The sequence below is a fragment of the Scardinius erythrophthalmus genome (assembly GCF_964197995.2).
Source record: "Scardinius erythrophthalmus genome assembly, chromosome: 19".
NCBI lineage: Eukaryota > Metazoa > Chordata > Actinopteri > Cypriniformes > Leuciscidae > Scardinius > Scardinius erythrophthalmus.
Window position 1 is genome coordinate 18,801,726 of NC_138239.1, and position 21,680 is coordinate 18,823,405.

The following is a 21,680-nucleotide window of genomic DNA, read 5'->3' on the forward strand; positions in this document are numbered from 1 at the left end:
TTCATGTGTATTTTCTTAATCATTTTTCATTCATTGAATAATGAGGGAGAGTTGCAGAGTATCTATATTAGACTGTGACATGATAGCCACGTATGGTAACCCATAGCCATTTTCCTGCTGGTATTAAGAATTGAACCCGCAAACTTTGGGTTAAAAGTCTGACTCTCTAGTCTAACCAATATGCCATGACCGCCCAAAATATAACAGTGACACTATAACAGAAAAAAGAGTGTCTGGTGTTTTCAGTGTCTAGTTTTGAAAGCACAAAAGAAGTCTCTGGTCTTACATCTTCAGTGCTGTGAGATGATGTGATCTATTTCTAAATCGAGTGACTTATCTTAACTGGGAGATAACTATGTAATCAGATTCAGTTTAGCTTTTGTAACTATGACAAAACTAAAAAGACGACTCAGAACTCAGCCTAATTTGGTCTAAAACGCAACATGTTTTGACACAGGACAGCAAACGCGAGTGAATTTTCTGTCATCTCTGCAGAACTGTGACATGAGGAGTGTAACGTTACAAAGAAACATATTTAGCAACAGACAGTGTTGGGAAAGTTCACTTTCTACATGAACTAGTTCAAAGTTCAGTTCATACATTTTAAAATAAACTAGTTCATTTCATAGTTCATACTCAAAATTTTGAACTAAGTTCACAGTTCCAAAAATGAACTAGTTCATAGTTCTTTTTTTTTCATTTTGCTGCGAGATATTATTTTTCAAAATGATTGTCACAGCCCATATAGAACCACAGACAATTACTTTATCAGTTTTAACACTGAAGCTATGCGTCAGATTTTTCCCACCCTCACCGACCTTGTCATAAAACTCGTTTAAATGCTCATACGACGCCTCCTTGCTGCTTTTGGTTTTGATTTGTGTCATCAGTCGTTCATGAACGATCCATTCACTAAGTCCGTCTGTCACGTGACAAATGAACGAAAGACTCGGAAGGTTAAGTTATTTATGTTCCCTGTAAACGATTTTTGACTGCTTATAATGATTTCTTAATTCAGAATATGATCAAGATTGCGTAGGTGGATGTGTTCTGGGAATTTGCCAGTTAATAGTGACATTTAAAGTCCCTTAAATGAACGAAATGACTCGAAAAAAGATTTGTTCATTTTGATGAACGAGATCGAACAAGAGAGTCACTGGTGGCTGGTTGCCAGATTGGGTGTTTTTTCCCGCTACATATTAGGCCAGTTTACGGTGTGTTTTAGGCCTGGAAGGCTCTATAGAGAGCCTAAGTCCCGCCCCTCCGCTTCCGGCTCATGGGACCTTATTTCGGAAAAAATATGTATGGAAGTCAATGGCGAGAGATAACTTATCTTTTTATTCCGTCTGAACTGTGCCCTGAACTACACATATGATGTTTGTCAATTTAAAAGGTAATTATGAAAGTCAAGAAAGTCGCAGTTTGTCATAAAACAGAAGAGTAACGTTTAGTTTTATGTGAAAATCGCTCAATGAACTACATCTCTCGTCTCGCACTATGTACGTCACAAGATCCGTTGCTCGTATGTGTGTATTCTGGCTCAAAACACTCAGGCATGACGGCGTAACGTTACGATTATAATGTAAGACTATAGAAAAAATGACAGACGTTAGCTTCAGTAAAGTTAGCTTCATTCATTGAGAGAAAAGGTATGACGTCGCATGTGCGCCTTCTGGGTTTGTAGTCTTTGTAATTACGTATTTTCACAGTCTTATACCTCAGCAGTTTTACATCAAGCTGCGACTTTCTTGACTTTAAAATGTATCTTTTAAATTGACAAACATCATATGTGTAAATCAGGGCACAATTCAAACGAGATCAAAATATTTGTTGTCTCTCGCCATTGACTACCATACAATATTTTTCCGAAATAAGGTCCCATGGTGGTCGACCGGAAGGGGTGGGACTTAGGCTCTCTATTGAGAGTGAGGAGTTGTCGTCACGGTATAGAGCCCCTCCCCCGATCCGCCATGTTGGCAGGATTCCAGCGGCAAAACATCATTGTTTACGTGTGTTGTTAACTCGGTAGTAGAGGAGGTTTTCGCAATTCCGCACTGTTTTACCATGCCTGGAAGTAAAAACTGCTCCAGTGTTTGTCACAAGAAGCCAAGCGCCGACATTAGGCATTTCTCAATAGCAAGTACGCAAAGTTTGGACTTAAATGCCAAGTCCAGCTCAGGAGAATGACTCCCGAGGACGCGCGTCACTCAGCTCGCTCTGCTACTCCGGTTATCTCTGTATGTACATTTTAGGCAACAATAAAACGAAATATGTTATAAAACACTACACTGCCTCTTTTCGTTTTCATTTAAAGAAATCTTAAACATTACACAAATGTGGTTCAGGCAACGCATATTTATTATATTCACTACACGTAACGTTAGCATATTTATAACAAAACTTTTTTTAAAAATTGTTATATTTAAATTGTTCTTTTCGTTTAAATTTTAAAAATATTAAACTTATTAATATGGTTCAGGCAATATATTATGTGCATTTGTACTCTGATCATGACTGTAATAAAATAAAATAAAAATACAAAACTAAACCCTGTCTCTTTTTGTTGAATTTCAGTTTTATCAATAATAGTCATTATAAAAGTAGCCTATAAGTAAAAAGTACAAGAAGCTACAATAAGAAATAAAGCAAACGATTCAGTCAAACATACAAAGTCAGCGCTCTAGTCTAACATTACAACAACGGTAAAGTTAAATAGCCTAAATATAAAGTTATGAAATTTCACTTAGCCCTCAGTTTGGCCAGGGAACAAGATTCAAGACCAAAGATCGCCCGTTAGGTCAACACAAGACAAATTATATCTCATGTTATCTTCTCTAAATACCGCTGTTTTGCGCTTGGTGTGAGCTTGTTCCTGTAAGGTCCCTTTTCTTTCGCCTTATCTTTTTGCATTGCTTTACTTTCTTCCTTTTCTTTTTCGTATTCGTAGATCAGTCTGTGTCCCGCTGAAATAATAAATAGCCTAATAATAATAGCCTAATAAATGCGCAAAAATGAAAGAGCTCTGGAATGTTTAGTCGCGCTTCTGTGTAGTTCTGAAGGCGTTGCCCCTGGCAACCGATAGCGTCTCCTTCCATCATGGCCGACAGGCTCAGACCCCGCCCAAATCAACCCAAGTCGGCACGTGACTCCTCACTCTCAATAGAAATCTGGCACTCTAACTGAACGAAGTTAAACTGAAAGCGTGGCGTTCACAGACACCAGAATGAACGAGTTCACAGTAACGTTCATCAGGCAGTAATACAGTAGGTTCAAATCAGTTCACGTTCGCCCAAAATATGAACGAGTTCATGAACTATCGTTCAGTGAACGCGTTCAGGCACAACACTGGCAACAGATAGCACATAACAGGCACAATACCGGTATAAACATCGATATATCGGTTCAGTGTGTCACATGACTAAAAATGCGTCATCGTTTTAGAATACCTCCATTTTCACAGTCCACACTACAACGCGAAAATGTAGTTTTCAAATTCATCCACTTTCTACAGAGCGCTTTCAAAAAGTCACGTCTTTGTTGACAAAAAGAGTGTGGACAGAGGCCAAAACGGAGAGAAAATTATGCGTTTTCAACCGAAAACGTATCAGTGTGGACAAGGCCTAAGACACGCTCAAAGCTGAGATATCCCCTGGAATGAAATTAAAAACTTATTTTATTACAGCATAAGTAGATAAGGACACTTGTTTCTATTACTTAAATTTGCAATTAAAATTCCTTTGAGGTGCCTCCACAGCCTCCATAAACGTGTCTCAGTAACAAGCTAAATAATTGTCTACTGTAGAAAGAGGAAACCCTTGTCTAATACTTCTTAAAACACAATCAACACTTCTCTCCTAAATTAGTCTAGCACAGAACACATAGCAGGTTTTTTTTTTTATTTGCTTAAGAATACAACAACACAGTATAACACGAGGAAACATTATTGCTTTGTTTCAAAGAATGCTTTAATCTATTCAGAATGAGTAAAGAGTGTTTTGTAAGATTGTATGTGATATGGTTGAGCACAAGTCACTGTGGCAGGCCCTCTAAAATAACACTCTCTACAGGGCTCAGAGACCACTGCCCTGCCATTTATGTGACATTTAAAAACTCTTAATGCGACCTAAGTCGCTCATGTCTGAATGATGACTGTTTAGAAATGCACACACTCAAGCACATCATTATTGAACATCATCTCTGCTGATTCATTCGAATGCCAAACAATAGTAGAAAAGCTTTTCAAAGCAACAAGATAATAGTAAATGACAGAGAAAAAGAGAATGACTATAATAAAACGTGTCTGCTCGCTAGCAGATGCTCTGTCTCATGAAGAGCAGTTTGGTCTGAAAACAGCTGATTATGTCTGATTCTGACATAATTGCTTCCCATCAAACCATTTTAAACTTTAATGAAAAGCATTTAGGCAGACTGTGTGGATGTGTGCGTTTATGAATATTTTGAATATTCTGCCTCTCACACAACAGCGCTTGGCCTAAATGACTAAAAGACTGTAGGTTTTCGAAACGCATGAGGCATTAGAGCAGAAACACAGCTGATGCTAATGTTTGTTGGATGATTGATGAATCTGTGTTCCGCAGTCTTTAATCTGTCCTGTCACATACGTTAAAGTGCAGTGCATTTCACACCGGCTAAAGCTGATGGAAATCCAGGGCACAGCCTCAGGGGCTGTGGGTTTCAACAAGGGGTTCTTCTCAAACGAAAGGTTGCAAACCTCGGCTAGCACGTCATCAAGAGCCTCCATAACAGTACAGCAGACTACTTCCATAAAAGGCATATAAGTATCAGCAGGGACGTCACTAGGATTGGAAGAAAGGGGGGGCTTAGCCCCCAGAGTACACTTTACAGGGTTTTTCCTGGTTCAAAACGAGGCGGACGTGGTAAAATCCTAATAATGTATTTTAATAATAAGGTAATTAAATTTGTATTTTTTGTATATCATCATGGTGTTTCTCACACTATTTTTGTTGGTGTAGTTTGGTACCTCTAGGGGGGTCCGGGGGCATGCCCCCCCGTAAGAAAATTTTGTACATTTTAAAGATAAATTCATTAATCTGGTGCACTTTGAGTCACCCGAAACTATTAAAAATAAATAATCCACCCGCAAACCGCCCATATTCTCTGATTTAGATATCTGCATCTGATCATCACATTACAATTATTCAAATTCTCAGTGTTAAGCATGATAATATGGTAACATATCACACTGAAGTAGGCTGATTTAAAATGAACATTTATTTAAAATAAAAGTTCTTCTTTTGGCAAAATTACATTTCCTTAATAGCCTAAACAGAGGCTTTACTCCCTTCAAACTTAAATTGTCAATGTTTCATTACATCACTGTTTGAAAACACTCCTTTATAAAGGGCATTTTTCCCTAATTTTATTAAATGTTTGCTCCATCTTTCATTTCAAATTCTTAAATTTGATCAATATATTCAATTAAAACAATAAGACACTAGGCTGTTAGTTATACCAATCAAATTAAATAATTTACATTGAAAAATTATAACTGTATTAAATGAGATTATTTTAAATATTTCTGAATATACACATAAGAAATGTTGAAAAGAATGATACTTTATGAAACTAAACCGCCAGTAGGAGGCGGCAGGCGACAGTCTTAATGAGCGAGTCATTGAGTCATTCATTCAAACGATTCGTTCAAAAGGCTGATTTATTCAGAATGAGGCAGTTTATGAATGGATAATTGAATCTTTGACTCAATAGATTCGTTCAAAACGCTGAATCATTCATTAATGAAACACGGCTGAGTGTTGCTGTGAGATGCGCTATTGTTCTGTTGTTTGGAACTATTTTCGCTGATACTGAAACAGAACAAAAACAGTCATTGCATGTAAGTGACTTAATTTTAATTATTTGTTTATTGAACTGTTATGAAATCAGTCTCGGTTTCAATCTTGATGGCATTCAGGAAAACAGCTCTCTGGTCGTGTGTAGCCTAGGCTATATATTGTTTCTTAACTATAATAGCCTATGTTATAAATAACAGCGCGAGCCTCAACAGCGCAACTTTGTTACCGTGGGCATAGATTAGATAGGCTATCTATGACCGTCAGTAGCCTACATTATAGGGCTATCAATCGCCACTTACAATAAATGAAATAAAACAGAATCTTCCTCACGTTTTCAGTGATTCCCTAGTTTTTTTTATTTTTATATTAAAAATTGTTTTAATCAGGGCATTTGTCCGGATGGGCTACAATTCTCTCTCACTTTTCCCTTCAAAAAAGAAAAAAAAAAGCGGTATTGTCGAGTCCTTGTTTTCGATATGTTCGATGTTTGCCTTGATTGGTTTTCCCTGAAGAGAATTACGTTATTGAAAACGAAAGTAGAGTGATGCACGTTTCATTGTGTTTTACCGTGATGAGGGGGGGAGGGGTGCATAGCAAGTTCAACTTCAGACTAGAGTAACGACGAGACGAGATGAATCCTCCAGTTTCTTGCAGCGCTCCGGTCTGCAACGCTCTGAAAGCTGCCACAGTTCACACCAATGCAATGAGACGGTGCGGTGCATCATCTTGATAGCACAACGACTCTTTGTACTTCAGTCCAACTTCCGACTTTTCGGCTATTTTTTGTAGCTGTATATATCATTTGTTGCGTCTAAATATGAATGAGGATACGGTTATTGATAAATCGAATTGTTATTGTTGTTCTTATTTTCATTTAGGGGGGCTTAGGAACATTTTGGGGTAGCTTCAGCCCCCCTAAAATAGGCCTAACGACGTCCCTGAGTATCAGTATCAGTATCAGTTATCAGTTCACATGGAATAGAAGGAGTCTGTGTGCCCAATTACAGTTACATTGGGTCAGTTAGTTCTACCAGAAAGACTTGGGAGGCAAAATACCGTAACAAGTATACATTTATTAATAGCCCAGCAAGCAAATATTATGTGATATAAAGTTATTTGGCGTAGCTCGTAAACCGAGGGTACGGAATCTGCATTTCCTGCCTGAAGACATAGGCAGGGGCGCAGCCGACCCCTGCGAGGTATGGGAAGGGACCATCCTGGTGGTGGTGGGGAGGATGGAGGGGAATGAAAGCATCAGCATCTGCGAACTCAGACAGTATTGAAGTATTGCTCTTTTATACTACAAGTATTAAAATACGATTGGATAGATGAGAAGGTAATAAGTGACGTAACAATTGAGTCTTCCCAGCAGAACTTATACGCTAAAGCTTTCATTTCTTGGTTCTTTATCTGAGGTTCTGTTCAACGTGAATGTCTCCTTTATTAGTGGCATGAAAGAATTCACAAATGAAATTTTTCTGAAGGCCATTTACCCACAGAGAAGGTGAGTCCAAGTTCAGTCTCGCCAGAACTCATTACCTGGACTACAAATGGAATCTGAGTTATGGAGTGATTTGTGTTCACAAAGAGCTTTGAAGATGAAATTCATGGACTGGCCCATGGTCACCCAATAAATAGAGAATAACAGAAAAAAGTTCTGGATGAGCATTATGAAATCTCTGTTATTTTATTAGACAGACAAATACAGCTTATGCATACACCTGTCCAGGATGAAATGTCATTTATTAATTTGGTATGCTAAAAAAAAACGTCAGTGCATTGAAGGTATATACTGTATTTCTGTAATTATTAGCATCCAGCTAATTAACAAAAGGATCTCCATTAATCATCAAATAGCCCTGTCCTCTTTCTCTCTCATATGGAGCAATGGGATTCATTTTAGAGAATCGGTTCATTCAGGCGCAGTAATATCACCACTCCTGAAAAATCCTCTCCCCCTCTCCCTCTCAGTTCTGTCATTAGAACCAACGTGACTTTTTACTGCGCCGAGTCGAAGTGCTCCCAAGTGCTATTACGCCATACATTATAGTTATCCTTTTTACCTGCTTAGAAAAGCGCCACGTTTTATTTTGTGTCACCATACTTGGTCGTGTAACTACTCGTGTAACTGTATTTAAATAGGGAAAGCGTGGAGGTGTTTGGTCGCTTCTAACTTCATCTCTGTTTAGTCCCTAAGGAATGAACTAGGCTAAGCTAAGTGCTATCAAAGTGTCGCCGCGCGCCAGAGCGATTGAGTGCACACACTGAGACGAGAGAGGTATGTATCAACTCGTCTTAGTTAAGGGAATAACGGTGGAGTGTTGCTTTAAGTCTACTTACATGAGGTGTGGCGACAGTTATAGTTGTCAGTTTAAAGATGCTGTCACATTAATAAAATTGCAGTGAAATGTCATGGTAAAAGGTCAATTGACAGTAGCGATGCATAAGGCACACAAATCAAAGTTACTTTCAAACTAAGCAGCTTTCTGTTGGTAAGCGCGGTGAAAACGTTACTTGAACATGAGCTTAATCTGAGCGAGGAACTTTTTCGCTCACACGCTTAACTTTGGACTTTTGTTAGTACCTAGGATATCTAAGTCCAAGAGTGTTTTCACATTTGGCTCCTAAACTCTGGAATAGCCTTCCTGATAATGTTGGGGGCTCAGACTCAGTCTCCAAGTTTAAATCTAGATTAACGTCTCTTTAGCCAAGCATTCATATAATGCATCTCATAACCTTGTACTCTATTTATGTCAGATCAAAAGCATAACTATGCACTGCTTTAAGGGTTATGAACAGCAGCCACGCTAATTATTTTCCATTTCCACCTCAGGATGCCGAGCAAACTTTTGCTGCGTTCACGCAATGTTGTAACCGTAATTATGAGACGGAAAGCCGTGACGTTATACTCTGAGCCGTCCTCCAACTCGGATTTATGCATTTCTATTGCAAAGTCAGGGCTCTTTAAGTTGTTTAAATTCATTAATATGTTATGTTCTTTGAGACATGAGGTATTTTAACGCCATCTCTCGAGACGTTTTGCAGACTCTGCTCTGGCTGTGAGCGTTCATGTGTTTTGAACGAGGCGCTCTGAAGGGAGGGTGGGATGATGGATCTTATGATTTCCCTACCCTACCTTTAAATATCAGTGTAGTTCATTTTGTAGTGTTGCTAATGACTTTTTCTTTTAAAAAAATACTCTAAAACTACTTTAAATTATGAGTATCTTGGCAAACTACAGTTGCTAATTTCAAATTAGTGTCCACAACACCATTACCGATGACACCTTTTGAGTGTGTGTGTGTATTCAGAAACATAATCATAAAAAGAGACACACTGCAGCCACTTAGCTCTAAACAGGATATCCCGAACTTTATTTCCTGTGTAGAGGTGTACTAGGGGAGCAATCACAGTTAGTGGACGTCCATCTTATTAGATTGAGTGCAACACAAAAATAAATCAAAACAAAAAAAAATATCATATTTAATTATTCAGATCGAAATTAAAACAACCTAACGATCGAAACAAAACAGCGTGAAATAAAGCGAAAAGTGAGAAGGAAGAGAGAAGAGAGAGAGCGTGAGGAGGAAAATAGAGTCAGCTTTAATAAGCCCATGACAAGAGGACTGTGTAAGACACACTATGCCACAAGGCCACACACACTTGCATTAACATGACTCTCAGCGTTAGCTTGTACACACACAATGATTTGAACCCCTCAATCTGTACAAGACAGATAAGATATTAAAACTCACAGCCTTCATTTAGATCAGCTATTACGTTACATACAATACATTCAGTCCTGCTTTGGCATGAGAGCTTTCTGCCATGTTGTTTACACTGCAAAAAAAAATAACAATAAAAAAAAATCTGTGTTTTGTCTTGGTTTCCTGTAAAAATATTCTCAACACGTTAAATATTCAATTGTTATTTTCTCTCCTTCTGAAACCTAAACCTCTTTAAATTGTGTTCGATTTATGCTTGAACCAACAAAAAATAATTTAAGATATAGATATTCTCTTATATTACACATGCAAATGTATCTTGTTTTATGGATTTTTAGATATTTCTACTGGAAAACAAGACAAAACGACTAGTTAAGAACAATATTCTTTGCTGTATAAGTGGTTTTGCAAACCTTTATACATGCTATAAATTTATACATTATAAATAAGTGAAATGTAGACATTTACACACATATACTCATTGTTCAGGAATACCAGGAACATCTTTACACATAGACTGCCATTGTTTACAAAATACAGCCTACAGAATTTCACTGGACACATTAATGCAAGAAGTAAGTGAGGCCTTGGATTGGGGAGTTAGAGGAGAGAGAGAATGAGAGGGGGAGGGGAGGAAATAATATTATTTAAAGATTAGTATTAAACCCCTGAAAGGCTAGAGACCATCTGAGCAGTGAGGAAGAGAGAGGGGTTTAGGAATGTAAGACATACACAAGGCAAACCCTGACACTTCACACACATTCTCCTAATGTTTTACAGACATTTTCCAGATGGTTCACTGATTTTTGCAAGATGGTTTACAGACTCGGAGCAGATAAATGGCGGATTAATTCCCTTAATTCTTACAGATATCACAGATTGCTCCAGACCGACCAAGCACGCACACACACACGCACTGCTCAGCGAAGAAACTAGAACAAAACAAGCTCTATGCAACAATCAATCCAAAAGGCAATATTTGTCATTCTGAAGTTCTTAAGGTTCTCAAATAAATACGTTGTATTCTCTCTGTGATAATGGCAGAGTGGTGACTCTGCCTTCATTCTACTGTACAGTATATACATACACACCTGAACGCTTCAACGACAAAAAATTTCATACCGTTAAATAATACAACCACTGCAACAACCAAGCAGAGGGCCTTGACATATTGCTTCCTTTGTTTGTACATGTGCTCCTGTACCAAACGACAGATACTGCCTTTTCAATAAACATGAGCAAGTAAAAAAAAAAGAAAGAAACACATTCAAATGAAACTTACGGACAGGAAAACCAACCGAACAAGCGAACGAAACGAAAGTCTGAATATCTATACAGCTTTCAAACCTCTGGTCGACTACGTTAATGAAGGGGATTCTGCGTACTATATACAGACAGGTTAGCATCCATGCATTGTCAACACGAAGCACATTAACATTCCAAATATGGACATGGCAAACAAGGGGGCGGGGCACAGGGAGGGGCTAGGTTTCACAGGGGGCGGGTCCAATACAGCCACACCCTGATTTACAGACCGCAGAGCACAGATGTACAATTGCTGACCCTTGCTCTGCCAAAGCAAATACATTTACAGTATAAACCAGACAGACCAGGTACACTTTGAACGCCCCGTACGGAGAGACACACCTGCGGTCGGTTGGTGTGACGGCCAGCGATCAGCACGTACGGCGAGAGTCCATGAAAATCTTCACGGCAGAACTTGGTATGGCTGTAATTCACATGGTTTCACCAACTCCAGCTTCATTTGTTTGTTTATTGGTTAAATAGATATTAGGCTTCAGGAAAAAGTCTTTTTTTATCAATGTTGTTTTTTTCCTTCATTGTTTGTAGTGTCTTTCTTGTGGATCATAGCATTAGCAAGCAACAGCGGACCATCTTCACCAGGGACTGAAGGTCATCATCAAAGGTTTCCTACAGAAATGCCCTGAAGCTGGTACAATATTGTTTCCTTTCATTAGAAATGTAAAACAAAATAAAACACAAGCAACAAAAAAATAAGAATTAACAGCTATTCAAGCAATTTTTTTTTTCTTCTCTTTCAAAATCAAGCCACTGAAACTACAAACCCCCAACACAGAATCCCAGAATTCCGTTAAAAACACTCTTTCATCACAGGAAAAGGTGTTCAGATGCAGTAAAAGAGCTGTAGGCTGGATCCCTTCAGTACAAACACCTATAAGAAATGTCACCAAGGCCTCTTTATCCTTGCAAGGACATTTTTTTTGGTGTGGGTAAAAAAAATGTACGATCGAAATACAAAACCCACTTCAGGGGCTGTGTGGCACACTGCAGTTCTCCATTAGAAAGATTTTCCCTTTGGCAAATTTGGCGCAAAATACACAATATCTACGTGTAAGTATAAGCGTGATTTTATTTTCACTTACCCACTAAGACTGGAAATCGAACTTTGGAAAGGACAGTGAAAAAATCCTGCAAATGCATTTTCAAAATTTAAAACGAGCTCCTTTTTTCAGTTCGTTTGTGTTAAACCATGCTATCCTAAATAAGTTTAAAGTCAAATTCAGATTAGTTCTACAATTTCTGCTTTTAAATCGACCTACTTCTAAAATCGTGACTACTCTACGAGATTTGCCTTACAGATTTGCCTTAAGTACAAAGAAGTAATCTCAGCAGGGTTGGAGGGAAAGCGTGCCCTCGTAAACTCCACATAGATGAGTGTATCTGTATGGGACATTGAGCAAGTTTACCAAGCAAAAGTCTACCAATTATACATGCTTGCATGTGTAAGACTGTAAATTGTGTCTGAGAACAAAATCTCCAAAAGTATGGCCACTGGTTTTGCGTTTTTCTCGTAGTGTGTGTCTATAAATGTATGCGTGTTGGTTTGGACGGAAAGTAACAGTCATAATTGTAAACTCTTAATGTGATGTTGGCAAAAGCATGTCACATGCTGGATTATCTCACTACACTGACCTCACATACTTTCCATCGATTGCATAAATTAATAATCTAATCTTTAACGAACCGCGGTATGTTCATATTAGAGAATTCAGGATGTTCCTTAACCCGAGCTCATTCAAATAGCACTTTACGGTCTTTGAGAACGTCAGATCAAGGCTCTTAAACCAAAGTCTTGCACTAGTGCACCTCTTGTTTCTGAAGCTTCAGCGCCAGGAGAAGAGATTGGAGATGGCACACTGCACTCACTTTATTGTTATTCTCTTTCTGAACTGAAATGAACTGCACCAGTGCAAGAGATGGTAAAAAACTGGCCTTCACAACAATAAGTTACACAGAGCTGCTCTTGAACACGACAAAAGCCGTTTAGAAGGATGCCCAAGCCGTAAACGAACGGCAAAATTTCACCCCTTTCGGTTAGGACTGCTCAGATTACATAATCTGTAAACACATAAAGTGGTGTGTCTGAAAATTCACCCAAGCAAATTTACCGCTCGGTCCACATTAAGATAACAAACCTATAACACACAGCCACATTACCCAGAGTTCCATGGCACTATGAAGGGAGCTTACAGATTCCACGGTCCCACGTGGCTTTTATACTGGTTTAGGTTAAAAAAGCACAACTACAGTAGTTAAAGGTAGCAATAGTAGCTTTTCATAGTTTAGATTTAATGTTTGAACACTGTGGTCAAACCCCGTCCAATCAGATGCAGTCATTTAGCACACACAACAAACAAGGAAAGAAGAGGATGAAGGAGTGGCGTGTGGAGAGAACAGAACAACAGGCCGATGGTCTGCGGAAAACGATTATCCACATGAACCCGAAAGCGAGTCCACCGCTGTTGCCTTCTTTAGTCTTTTCCCTTTATTTGAACCTTTAGTCTTTGCGTATTTTCCACAGAATGCATGAACGTGTGTGTCACTGTGTGAAGGTGTGTAGTTCTGAGAGTGTGTGCATGTGTGAGCGCATGTACGTGTGTTTAGAAGCCCTTGATGTGGCAGTAAGCCTCCAGAGAGGAGAACAGGATGTAGAGGAGCCAGAGGCTGACGAAAAGCATGGTGGTCAGCACTTTAGCAGTCCGCGGACCCCCCAGCTCACCGCCGATGTCGGGCCGGCGGCGGTACATGAGCACCGCCACGCAGATGAAGGCGAAAATGGTGAAGAGGGTGACGGAGAAGGCCAGGCTACCCGGCTCCACCTTGAAATCGCGCCCCTTTGAGTTGTGGTAGATGGCGGCGATGGACCAGGCCACTCCGATGCCCAAGAAGACGTTCACAGCGTTGCTGCCGGTCACGTTTCCGATGGACGCGTCGGCGTACTGATCCTGTGTCGCTGCTACTTTACTGGCAAAGGTGTCTGAGAGGAAGATGATGAGGAAGGCAGGACAGGAGAGGAGGAAAAAAAGGAGAGATGGGAAAGAAAGATTTTAGTACAGTACAATACTTCTTTGAATAGTTATCTCGATTCATAAACATTCTCACAAGCAAATAAATCAACAATTCCATTCAAAAGTTTTAGATCTGTGAGATTTTTTTGTTTTCTTTTGCTAAACACTAATAGTGTGAAATAGTTTTACAATTTAAAACAACTGTTTTCTATTTCAATATCTTTTAAAATGTAATTTATTCCTGTGATGGCAAAAGCTGAATTTTCAGCATCATTACTCCAGTCTTCAGTGTCACATGATCCTTCAGAAATCATTCTAATATGCTGATATGCTGCTCAAGAAACATTTATTATTGTTATCAATGCTGAAAACAGTTCATTTTTTCCCCTTGATTCTTTGATGAATAAAAAGTTCAAATGAGCAACATTTATCTGAAATAGAAAGCTTTAAGCGGTAGTGTCTAATAATAAATAAAAAAAAATACAGGTTTCGAAACATTTAGCTCATTTATTTTGAACCAAATGTACAGCTAAATAAAGCTTAAATCATAAATCTAATGAGAATTCTAAAATTGAGTGAGGTTTATGCTTAAAACAAGAACACAAAACAAAAAGTAATCTTTATATGAGTAATTAAAATAATTCTACTTCAAGTACTGTACATCTTGTACTCGTCTAAATATTATTACTATTTTGCAGAGCACAAACAAGCATACGCACATAGTACCCATCTCCTCTCTCACTCATCTCTCCTTTTTTGGTGAGGATGCAATTTTGGAATAACAGCATGGTTAACCTCTGATTTGAGTTGAAATCAGTGGGCATTTAAACAGTGTGGTTTTTCAGAGACAGCTGCATGCTAACAGGGTGATCTATTGCAGACAGCTGAGAAACCGTGAGGTGCTGATTGTGCTTTCTGTCAGGGAAGGCCTCTAAATAACCCTAGATGCACATACACTCCCTTTCAAACTCTTTCTTCCTCCTTGTCTCCTTTCATTTTTCGTTATGCTAATGTAGTTCATAACGCATAACCCTGCTGAACTGCTCTGGACATGTTGATATTACTCTTTTCTGCCTGTGGGCACAAAGAGCCATTTTCCTCATTTAAAAGTCTCGCTATCCTGCGGATACACACTTTGATATTCACACATTCTAATATTATATTCACACACACTACTTGATCGTTAGGATCAAGTAAAGACATTTATAATGTTACAAAAGATTTTGATTTCAAATAAACCTTGTTGTTTTGAACTTTCTATTCGCCTAAGAATTGTCTTGTTGAAGCTTTTCGAACAGCTCAAAGTTGTCATCTGGTAATTGCGGTAATTCCAGCGCGACATGACTGCAGCACTCAGCGTCTGTCTAAAAGTGAAGGTTAGAAACTCTCGGTGGAAATCTGACAAAGTATCTGAGGACAACAGATGCATTTAAGGGCTTAAAAGACCAAAATTTACGCTGCAGCATCTCAAGACACAGTATTATAAAGTCAAAGCTGGGTTTTACCGTAAAGTAGCCTACTTAACTCTGAAATAACATTTTCCTTCTCGTTATTCATCACTCTCCTGTTATGTTGTTGTAAACAACAGCATGGACGGAGCCGTTTCCATGGCATTACCAAGGAAATTCTCAGTTAAGGCTCAGCTAACACCCAGTCTGGTGTAAAGTCCTGCCAACGAGCCTGGCAGCGTGCGGACGACAACTGCCGCTAATGTGGGTGTCAAGGCAATGCATAGCTTCATCCCAGAAAGACTCTTGAGAGCAGTTAATCATTACGGAGTTAAATGGATCAGCGTTTCCAGACTGTAACAGACTTTCAAACTGTTATAAACCTCATATGCTTACGTTCGCATATGGACACAAACTTGACAGAACGACCACACATATCAAATGAGTACTTTATCGACTATAAATGTCCCTGTTGCTCAAGTGTGTCTGTGCTGGGAAATACAAAGTGGACTAAATAATATTTAATCAAAAGAGAGAAAAATCACTTTAATTAACCTACATCGCCACACATTAGCGAGACTGCATTCAGAGGAAGCAGTCACTCATTTTAAATTCGAGCAAGTTAATTAAAGATACTCAAACTATATGCTGAATCTAAAGGCTTTGTTTTCTGTTCTAAAGCATTGGTGAACGCTGCCTTATCAGTCAGCGTACATGTTCCTCGCCTGGTTTCTGGTCACACGCTTGGTTAATTGGAAGTTCAGTTGTTTTCTCAGTATTGACACATTTGTTTGTAACCTCTTAAGTTGAACGTTTTTTTTTTTTGGCCTCATTTACCTTACTATTGACTTGATTTTTGACCTGTTACTAGTAAAGAGTGCAAGAACCATAGTTTTGGGTGTCTGAACCAGACTTTGTGATTTCATTGATCAAACTTCACCAAAAAAAATATAATAGCATTTTCTAAGCTGTAGCTCCTCAAACTAATTTTTTGTCTTACCCTAAGGGAAAGACATATTCCCACAGTTTCCTGTTAGCAAGTGATTTTAGCTGATAGGGTACAACGTAAATGATTTTAGCTGATAGGGTAAAATGTGTCTAAAGGCCACCTGGGACTGCTTGAATTAAATTTTATCCTAAAACAAAAAGCCCTACAGTACTTTTCTCTAAACATCTGAATATAGTACTTCCACTATATCCGATTTTCACTGCGTGATTATCCTGGCCAAGAAAATGATCACTATATCTATAGAATTTTAACTAATAATATTTTGTGCTTTATCTTTTTTGATATACTGTATATCAAAATATAAAACGACTTGTTTTTCAAATTTTCTGTCCCCAAATAGCACTGCAATTGAAAAAGAAACATTACTATTGATTGAGTAGCACAGTTCGTGTAAAAAGGAATACTGAAGAACTTCAGCAAACAGTGTCCCATTTTTCATTTGTATTTCAATCACTTTTAGCGTTTCATCAATCAATTTTATAATACATATTATTCTGGAAATAAATCCATTCATCTGCACTTACGCAAAACAATTTGTGGAAGTTACAGGTGTATTGACGATAACCATGATATTTAGAAAATGAAAAAGGCCAATCGATATCATGTTAATGCAACACTGCTAGATTATTAATAATGCATCATTTATTTTGAAAAAGAGAACATTTTAAATGAATATGTTTGTTTTAAATCCAATCATAGTCAATTATATCGGGCATTTTGAGCTGAAGCTGCAGAGTGAATCAACAGCACTGAAGCGCTTTGCCATATATATGGATAATAAACTCACCAAACGCATCCTATTAGAGATGCAAATGCACAACTGAACTTGTACCCAAAATATAAAATTCTGCCATCATTTACTCAACCTCATGTCGTTCCAAACCCTGATGACTTACTTTCTTCTGTGAAACAGATACAAAGATATTCTGAAAATGTCTGTGGGGTTTTTCTTGTTTCTTTTTTTGTGTGTCCATACAATGAAAGTCAATGGAGTCCAGTGTTGTTTTGGACCCCATTGACTTACATTGTGTGGACAAAAACATTCTTCAAAGTATCCTCTTTAATGTTCCACACAAGAAAGAAATTCATGCAAGTTTGGAACAACATGATAGTGAATAAATAATGAAAAAACCCATTTTTGGGTGAATTATCCTTTTAAGGATGTTTCTAAAAAATACTGATTAAGAAAATGTTGTCCTTTTGTGTGCACGACATTGTCAATGTATGATGACTTTTACTGGAAAGCAAGATGCAAATGTAAGAATTTTCTGCAGCGAGAAAAGGAGGATGAAAAGAAAAAAAATGGAGTGAGTGAGGTAAAGAGGGAGAAGAACAGCATTAGAGAGAGAGAGAGATGGGAATGCTTTTGCTTTCTGCTCTCTCAGCATTTTCTCTATGAGTAGCCCAGTGTGTCTGGAATACTAAACATGGTGAACATGCCCTGCACTTCCAGCAGACACAATCTACGTCTGTGTGTGTGTGTTTCCTCTGTACATGAACATTGTGCTGTTTGTGTCTCTCCTCTGTTCATGAAAATTGTGGTGTGTGTGTTTTTTTTTCTCCGTTTTAAATAATAGTTATCATGACTGATGAAGGTAATATACTGTATGGGGGTGCAATGTAGCACTGAGCTTATTCTGCATAATTATGAGATATATCATAATCATAGCCCTGTGCGCACACAGATGCACAGAACATCCTCATTCTGTAATAAGTGTCTGTATGTAAATATAAACATGGGTGGCTGAAACACAAAAATCATAGGTATGTTTTTTTTCCCATCTCCCACTTCCCTCTTTCTCTCACCTGGCACTGAAGTGCCCAGCGCCACAAACACCACGGCTGTGACGGAGTCTTTGAGTCCGACGGTGCAGCCGAAGTGGGATGCTAGGTCTCCGATGAAAGCCGTCAGGAGGCCGATCATGAGGATTGACACCACGAAACATGCCCACCCGTTCCAGTAGTCGGTGGGCGGGACGAAGGCGAAGAGAACTTTCCAGAAGACGGTGAGGAAATGCATGACGTAATCGAAGCAGGAGGGGAGCTTCTCCTCTCCACATTCTTCATCATCATCATCCTCACCTGCAGGAAGATAAGATAATGACCTTATATAAGGTGAATAAACCCCTAAGTATTAAAGTTTGCCACATGACTCATCCTGTACCATTTCTGCTAAAATATGTCACGTTTTGACTTGGGCTAATAAGGATAGGGTTTGGGATTCCCCATCGGTTGAAATCGATAGATAAAGCCTACACACACACACACACACACACACACACACACACACACACACACACACACACACACACACACACCCTTTTATCCATAGAGCACACAGCATGTGTGTGTGTGTTCAGTGAGGTTCTAATCTGTTTGATATTCTGTTGGTGCTGCGTTTCCTTGAGAGCGTAAAGAGAGCAGCTTACACACACCCACACACTGCTCTCTGACAGGTGAGGCTGTTCCTTTAAAGTGTGATTAGATGCTACAGGATGTTCAGAAATCTCGTCTATTCACAGCAGCAGCTGAGAGCAAACGGATTCAAGCCTTTGGCAGTGGATTTCATCATTGTTTCGCTAAGACTTTCTATTCACAGGCAAAAACCTGATTACACACTGTGATTAAAAGGATTATTGATCAGTAGATATTTAGACTGGGACCCATTCGTTTAGACAGAACATTCATACTGATCATTAAAAATATGCAAAAATGTTGGACTGTTTCATTACAGCCCAAGAGTATTTGAAGGTCACGATGATGTTTGCTGTCACTGCAGTACATGTGTGTAAATATGAATACATCTGTGGTAAAAAGACAGAGAAGGTCAACATGATGCTTTATGTGCTGTCCACGAGTCTGAAGGGTGTAAATGCCTCATAAAAGAGCATCAGATTGCTTTCAGACAAGAGAAATACATGCATACATGCACTATGCCATTGACCAATGGCATAAAAAAAAAAAAACATGATTAATGTCCTAAATGAGGACATATTGTATACTTATGGTCTATTATTGTAGCTTTTAATTATATATTTTCAGTTTTCATAGTAATTTTAGTTTAAGATTTAGTAATTTATTTAATGCGCTTTTATAATGTTGTTTAGTTTTTAAAAATATATTTTTATATATATCTTTAATTTTAGTTTTAGTAATTTTAATAAGTATTTAATATTTTATTTCTAATATGTATACATGTGACCTAACCTGACCATATATGGCATTTTTACAGTTAACTCCCCTTCACCCATAATGGTTTTGTTATTCATAATTTATTTACGAAAAATTCTTCATGAATAACTTTCCCAATTAACGACATCCCCAGTTGCGTCACATGTAGCTCAATTCTGTGGCCTAAGTAAACCTCTACACCCTCAGTGCTGTTGTGTTGACTCTTTTTATCTTTCGATATAAATTATCTCGCTGTGCTGCAGAGTCTGACATTTAGCAAAGCTTTTAAACTTTAAACTCTTCAATTTACTGCCATTAGCTGCAGACCTTTACCGCTTCTTTGTATCTATCTGTGTGCATTTGTGCAAATGTACGTGTGTACATCTGTGTGTCCTGATAAAAAGTCGTGGAAAAATCTCTGTTCCTTCCTCAGTGGCATTAGATAAAAAATAATCAAGTGTTCCATTTGTCATCAGTCAATGACATCTGTTAGGAATCGATAGTTTGATGTTAGATAGGATGTTTGGTTTGCTTTTTTCCAGTATGAAAGTAAATGGTGCTGCCAAGAATGAATCCAAAAATGACAAAAAACATGAAATTATTGCATAAATAGTCTATATATGACTTGTGCATTTGAAAACGCACATATTTAAATTTGCTGCACTGTGATTCATTAAAAGACACACAAGAACTATGAACATGTACAGTAGCATTATTGATTGACAACCGGGCCTGAAACATCTGTGTGAATTTGAATGAGATTTGAGAGGTGTAGTGGAGGAGAAAACTTAAATCGATTCATTGCAAGAACAAATCATACTTGAATCGGACATTGCTACTTCTCAAAATTAAGTGATACAGGTTTGGAACGACACAAGTGTGTCAGAATTCATTTTCATCTTTAAACTCATCTGCGGACACACACACACACACACACACACACACACACACACACACACATACATATATATATATATATATATATAGCATACAAAAAAGCTGTTTCAGAAACAACTAAATGCTGTATAAAACACTCGGTCTGACAGCAGTTGTGTACTGGTAATTACAGGTCAGCTCTGAAAGCAGAACACACACACACACACACACACACACACACACACACACACAAACACACACACAGGCTTTTAACCTTGCTTTGCCCCAGAGCACAAATTGGCACACTGAGAGGTGTTCAAGTGTGAATCACTAAGTCACCAACACCTGATCCACACAAACAAACACACACACAAACACATGGCTAGAGCAGCAGCAGCCTCTATGATCATCAGTCTCTCTTAGGCCGTGCTGCGAGTGCTAATTACTTCAGAGAAAACAAACCAAAAAATAAATAAATCCCTCTCTTGTTTTTCCTCTTTCTCCACCTTCATCTTCTGTCTTTCTGTCCTTTGCACAAAGAATAGAGACTCCTTCGCATGGCTGTAAGTGTCTGAGTGTGAGGTGAGGATGTAAAACTGAATTTCCCGTGTAGCACAGTTGCCACCAGGGGGCGCTTTACAGCAGAGATACATTTCACAGATACCGTATGCACTTAAAAATAGGTTCTTTATTGGCACTGATGGTTCCATGAAGAACCTTTAACATCCATTGAACAAAAGTTTCTTTATAGTGAAAAAGGTCTTTGGATGATAAAATATGCTATTTTTGAGATTCCTAATTTTGTTTTGGAGGTCTCCTACAATAGGTTAACATGCATCCAAGGGCAAAAAACACTTTCATTTTCTCACAATATACACTGCAGCATCACCTCTTTTCTTACAGCGTCTCAAATGGATAAATAAAGGATTCAGTCTCTCTAAATCCCGCCTTTCCGCAAGCCTACTCTGCTCTGATTGGTCTGACGGCCCAGTCTGGTGTGATTGGTCACCGCTTACAGCGCGTGTTGGAAACAAAATGCATATTACTGTATCTGAATTTTAGATTCCTCAGCACTTGTACACACAGTGATACGAACAGTAACGATGGTGTCGGTTTTTCCGTATCAGTTCGAGCCCGAGTCTCAGTTCTCATTGGATTCGCAATGTTGAAAACAGCGTCTTCTTGACATGTCGACAACACCCATTCTTCTTTGCAAAACCTCTTAAGCTCCATCAGGTTGGATGGGGAGTGTCGGTGCACAGCCATTTTCAGTTCTCCTCTCTCCA

At 38.5% G+C, this 21,680-nt stretch overlaps 1 protein-coding gene across 2 annotated transcripts in view; it reads right to left on the reverse strand.

Moving 5' to 3' along the window:
* Window positions 1-11,619: 11,619 nt before the first annotated feature.
* The window catches only part of slc8a1b (solute carrier family 8 member 1b), a 100,835-nt gene continuing 90,774 nt past the window's right edge, over window positions 11,620-21,680 (reverse strand). For both annotated transcript variants that reach the window (XM_081393829.1, XM_081393828.1), the window contains exons 6-7: window positions 18,154-18,429; window positions 11,620-13,859 (exon numbers count right to left, since the gene is read on the reverse strand). In XM_081393829.1, the coding sequence (XP_081249955.1) occupies window positions 13,483-13,859; window positions 18,154-18,429 (653 nt within the window). In that variant the 3' untranslated portion in view covers window positions 11,620-13,482. The remainder of the gene's footprint in view (window positions 13,860-18,153; window positions 18,430-21,680) is intronic.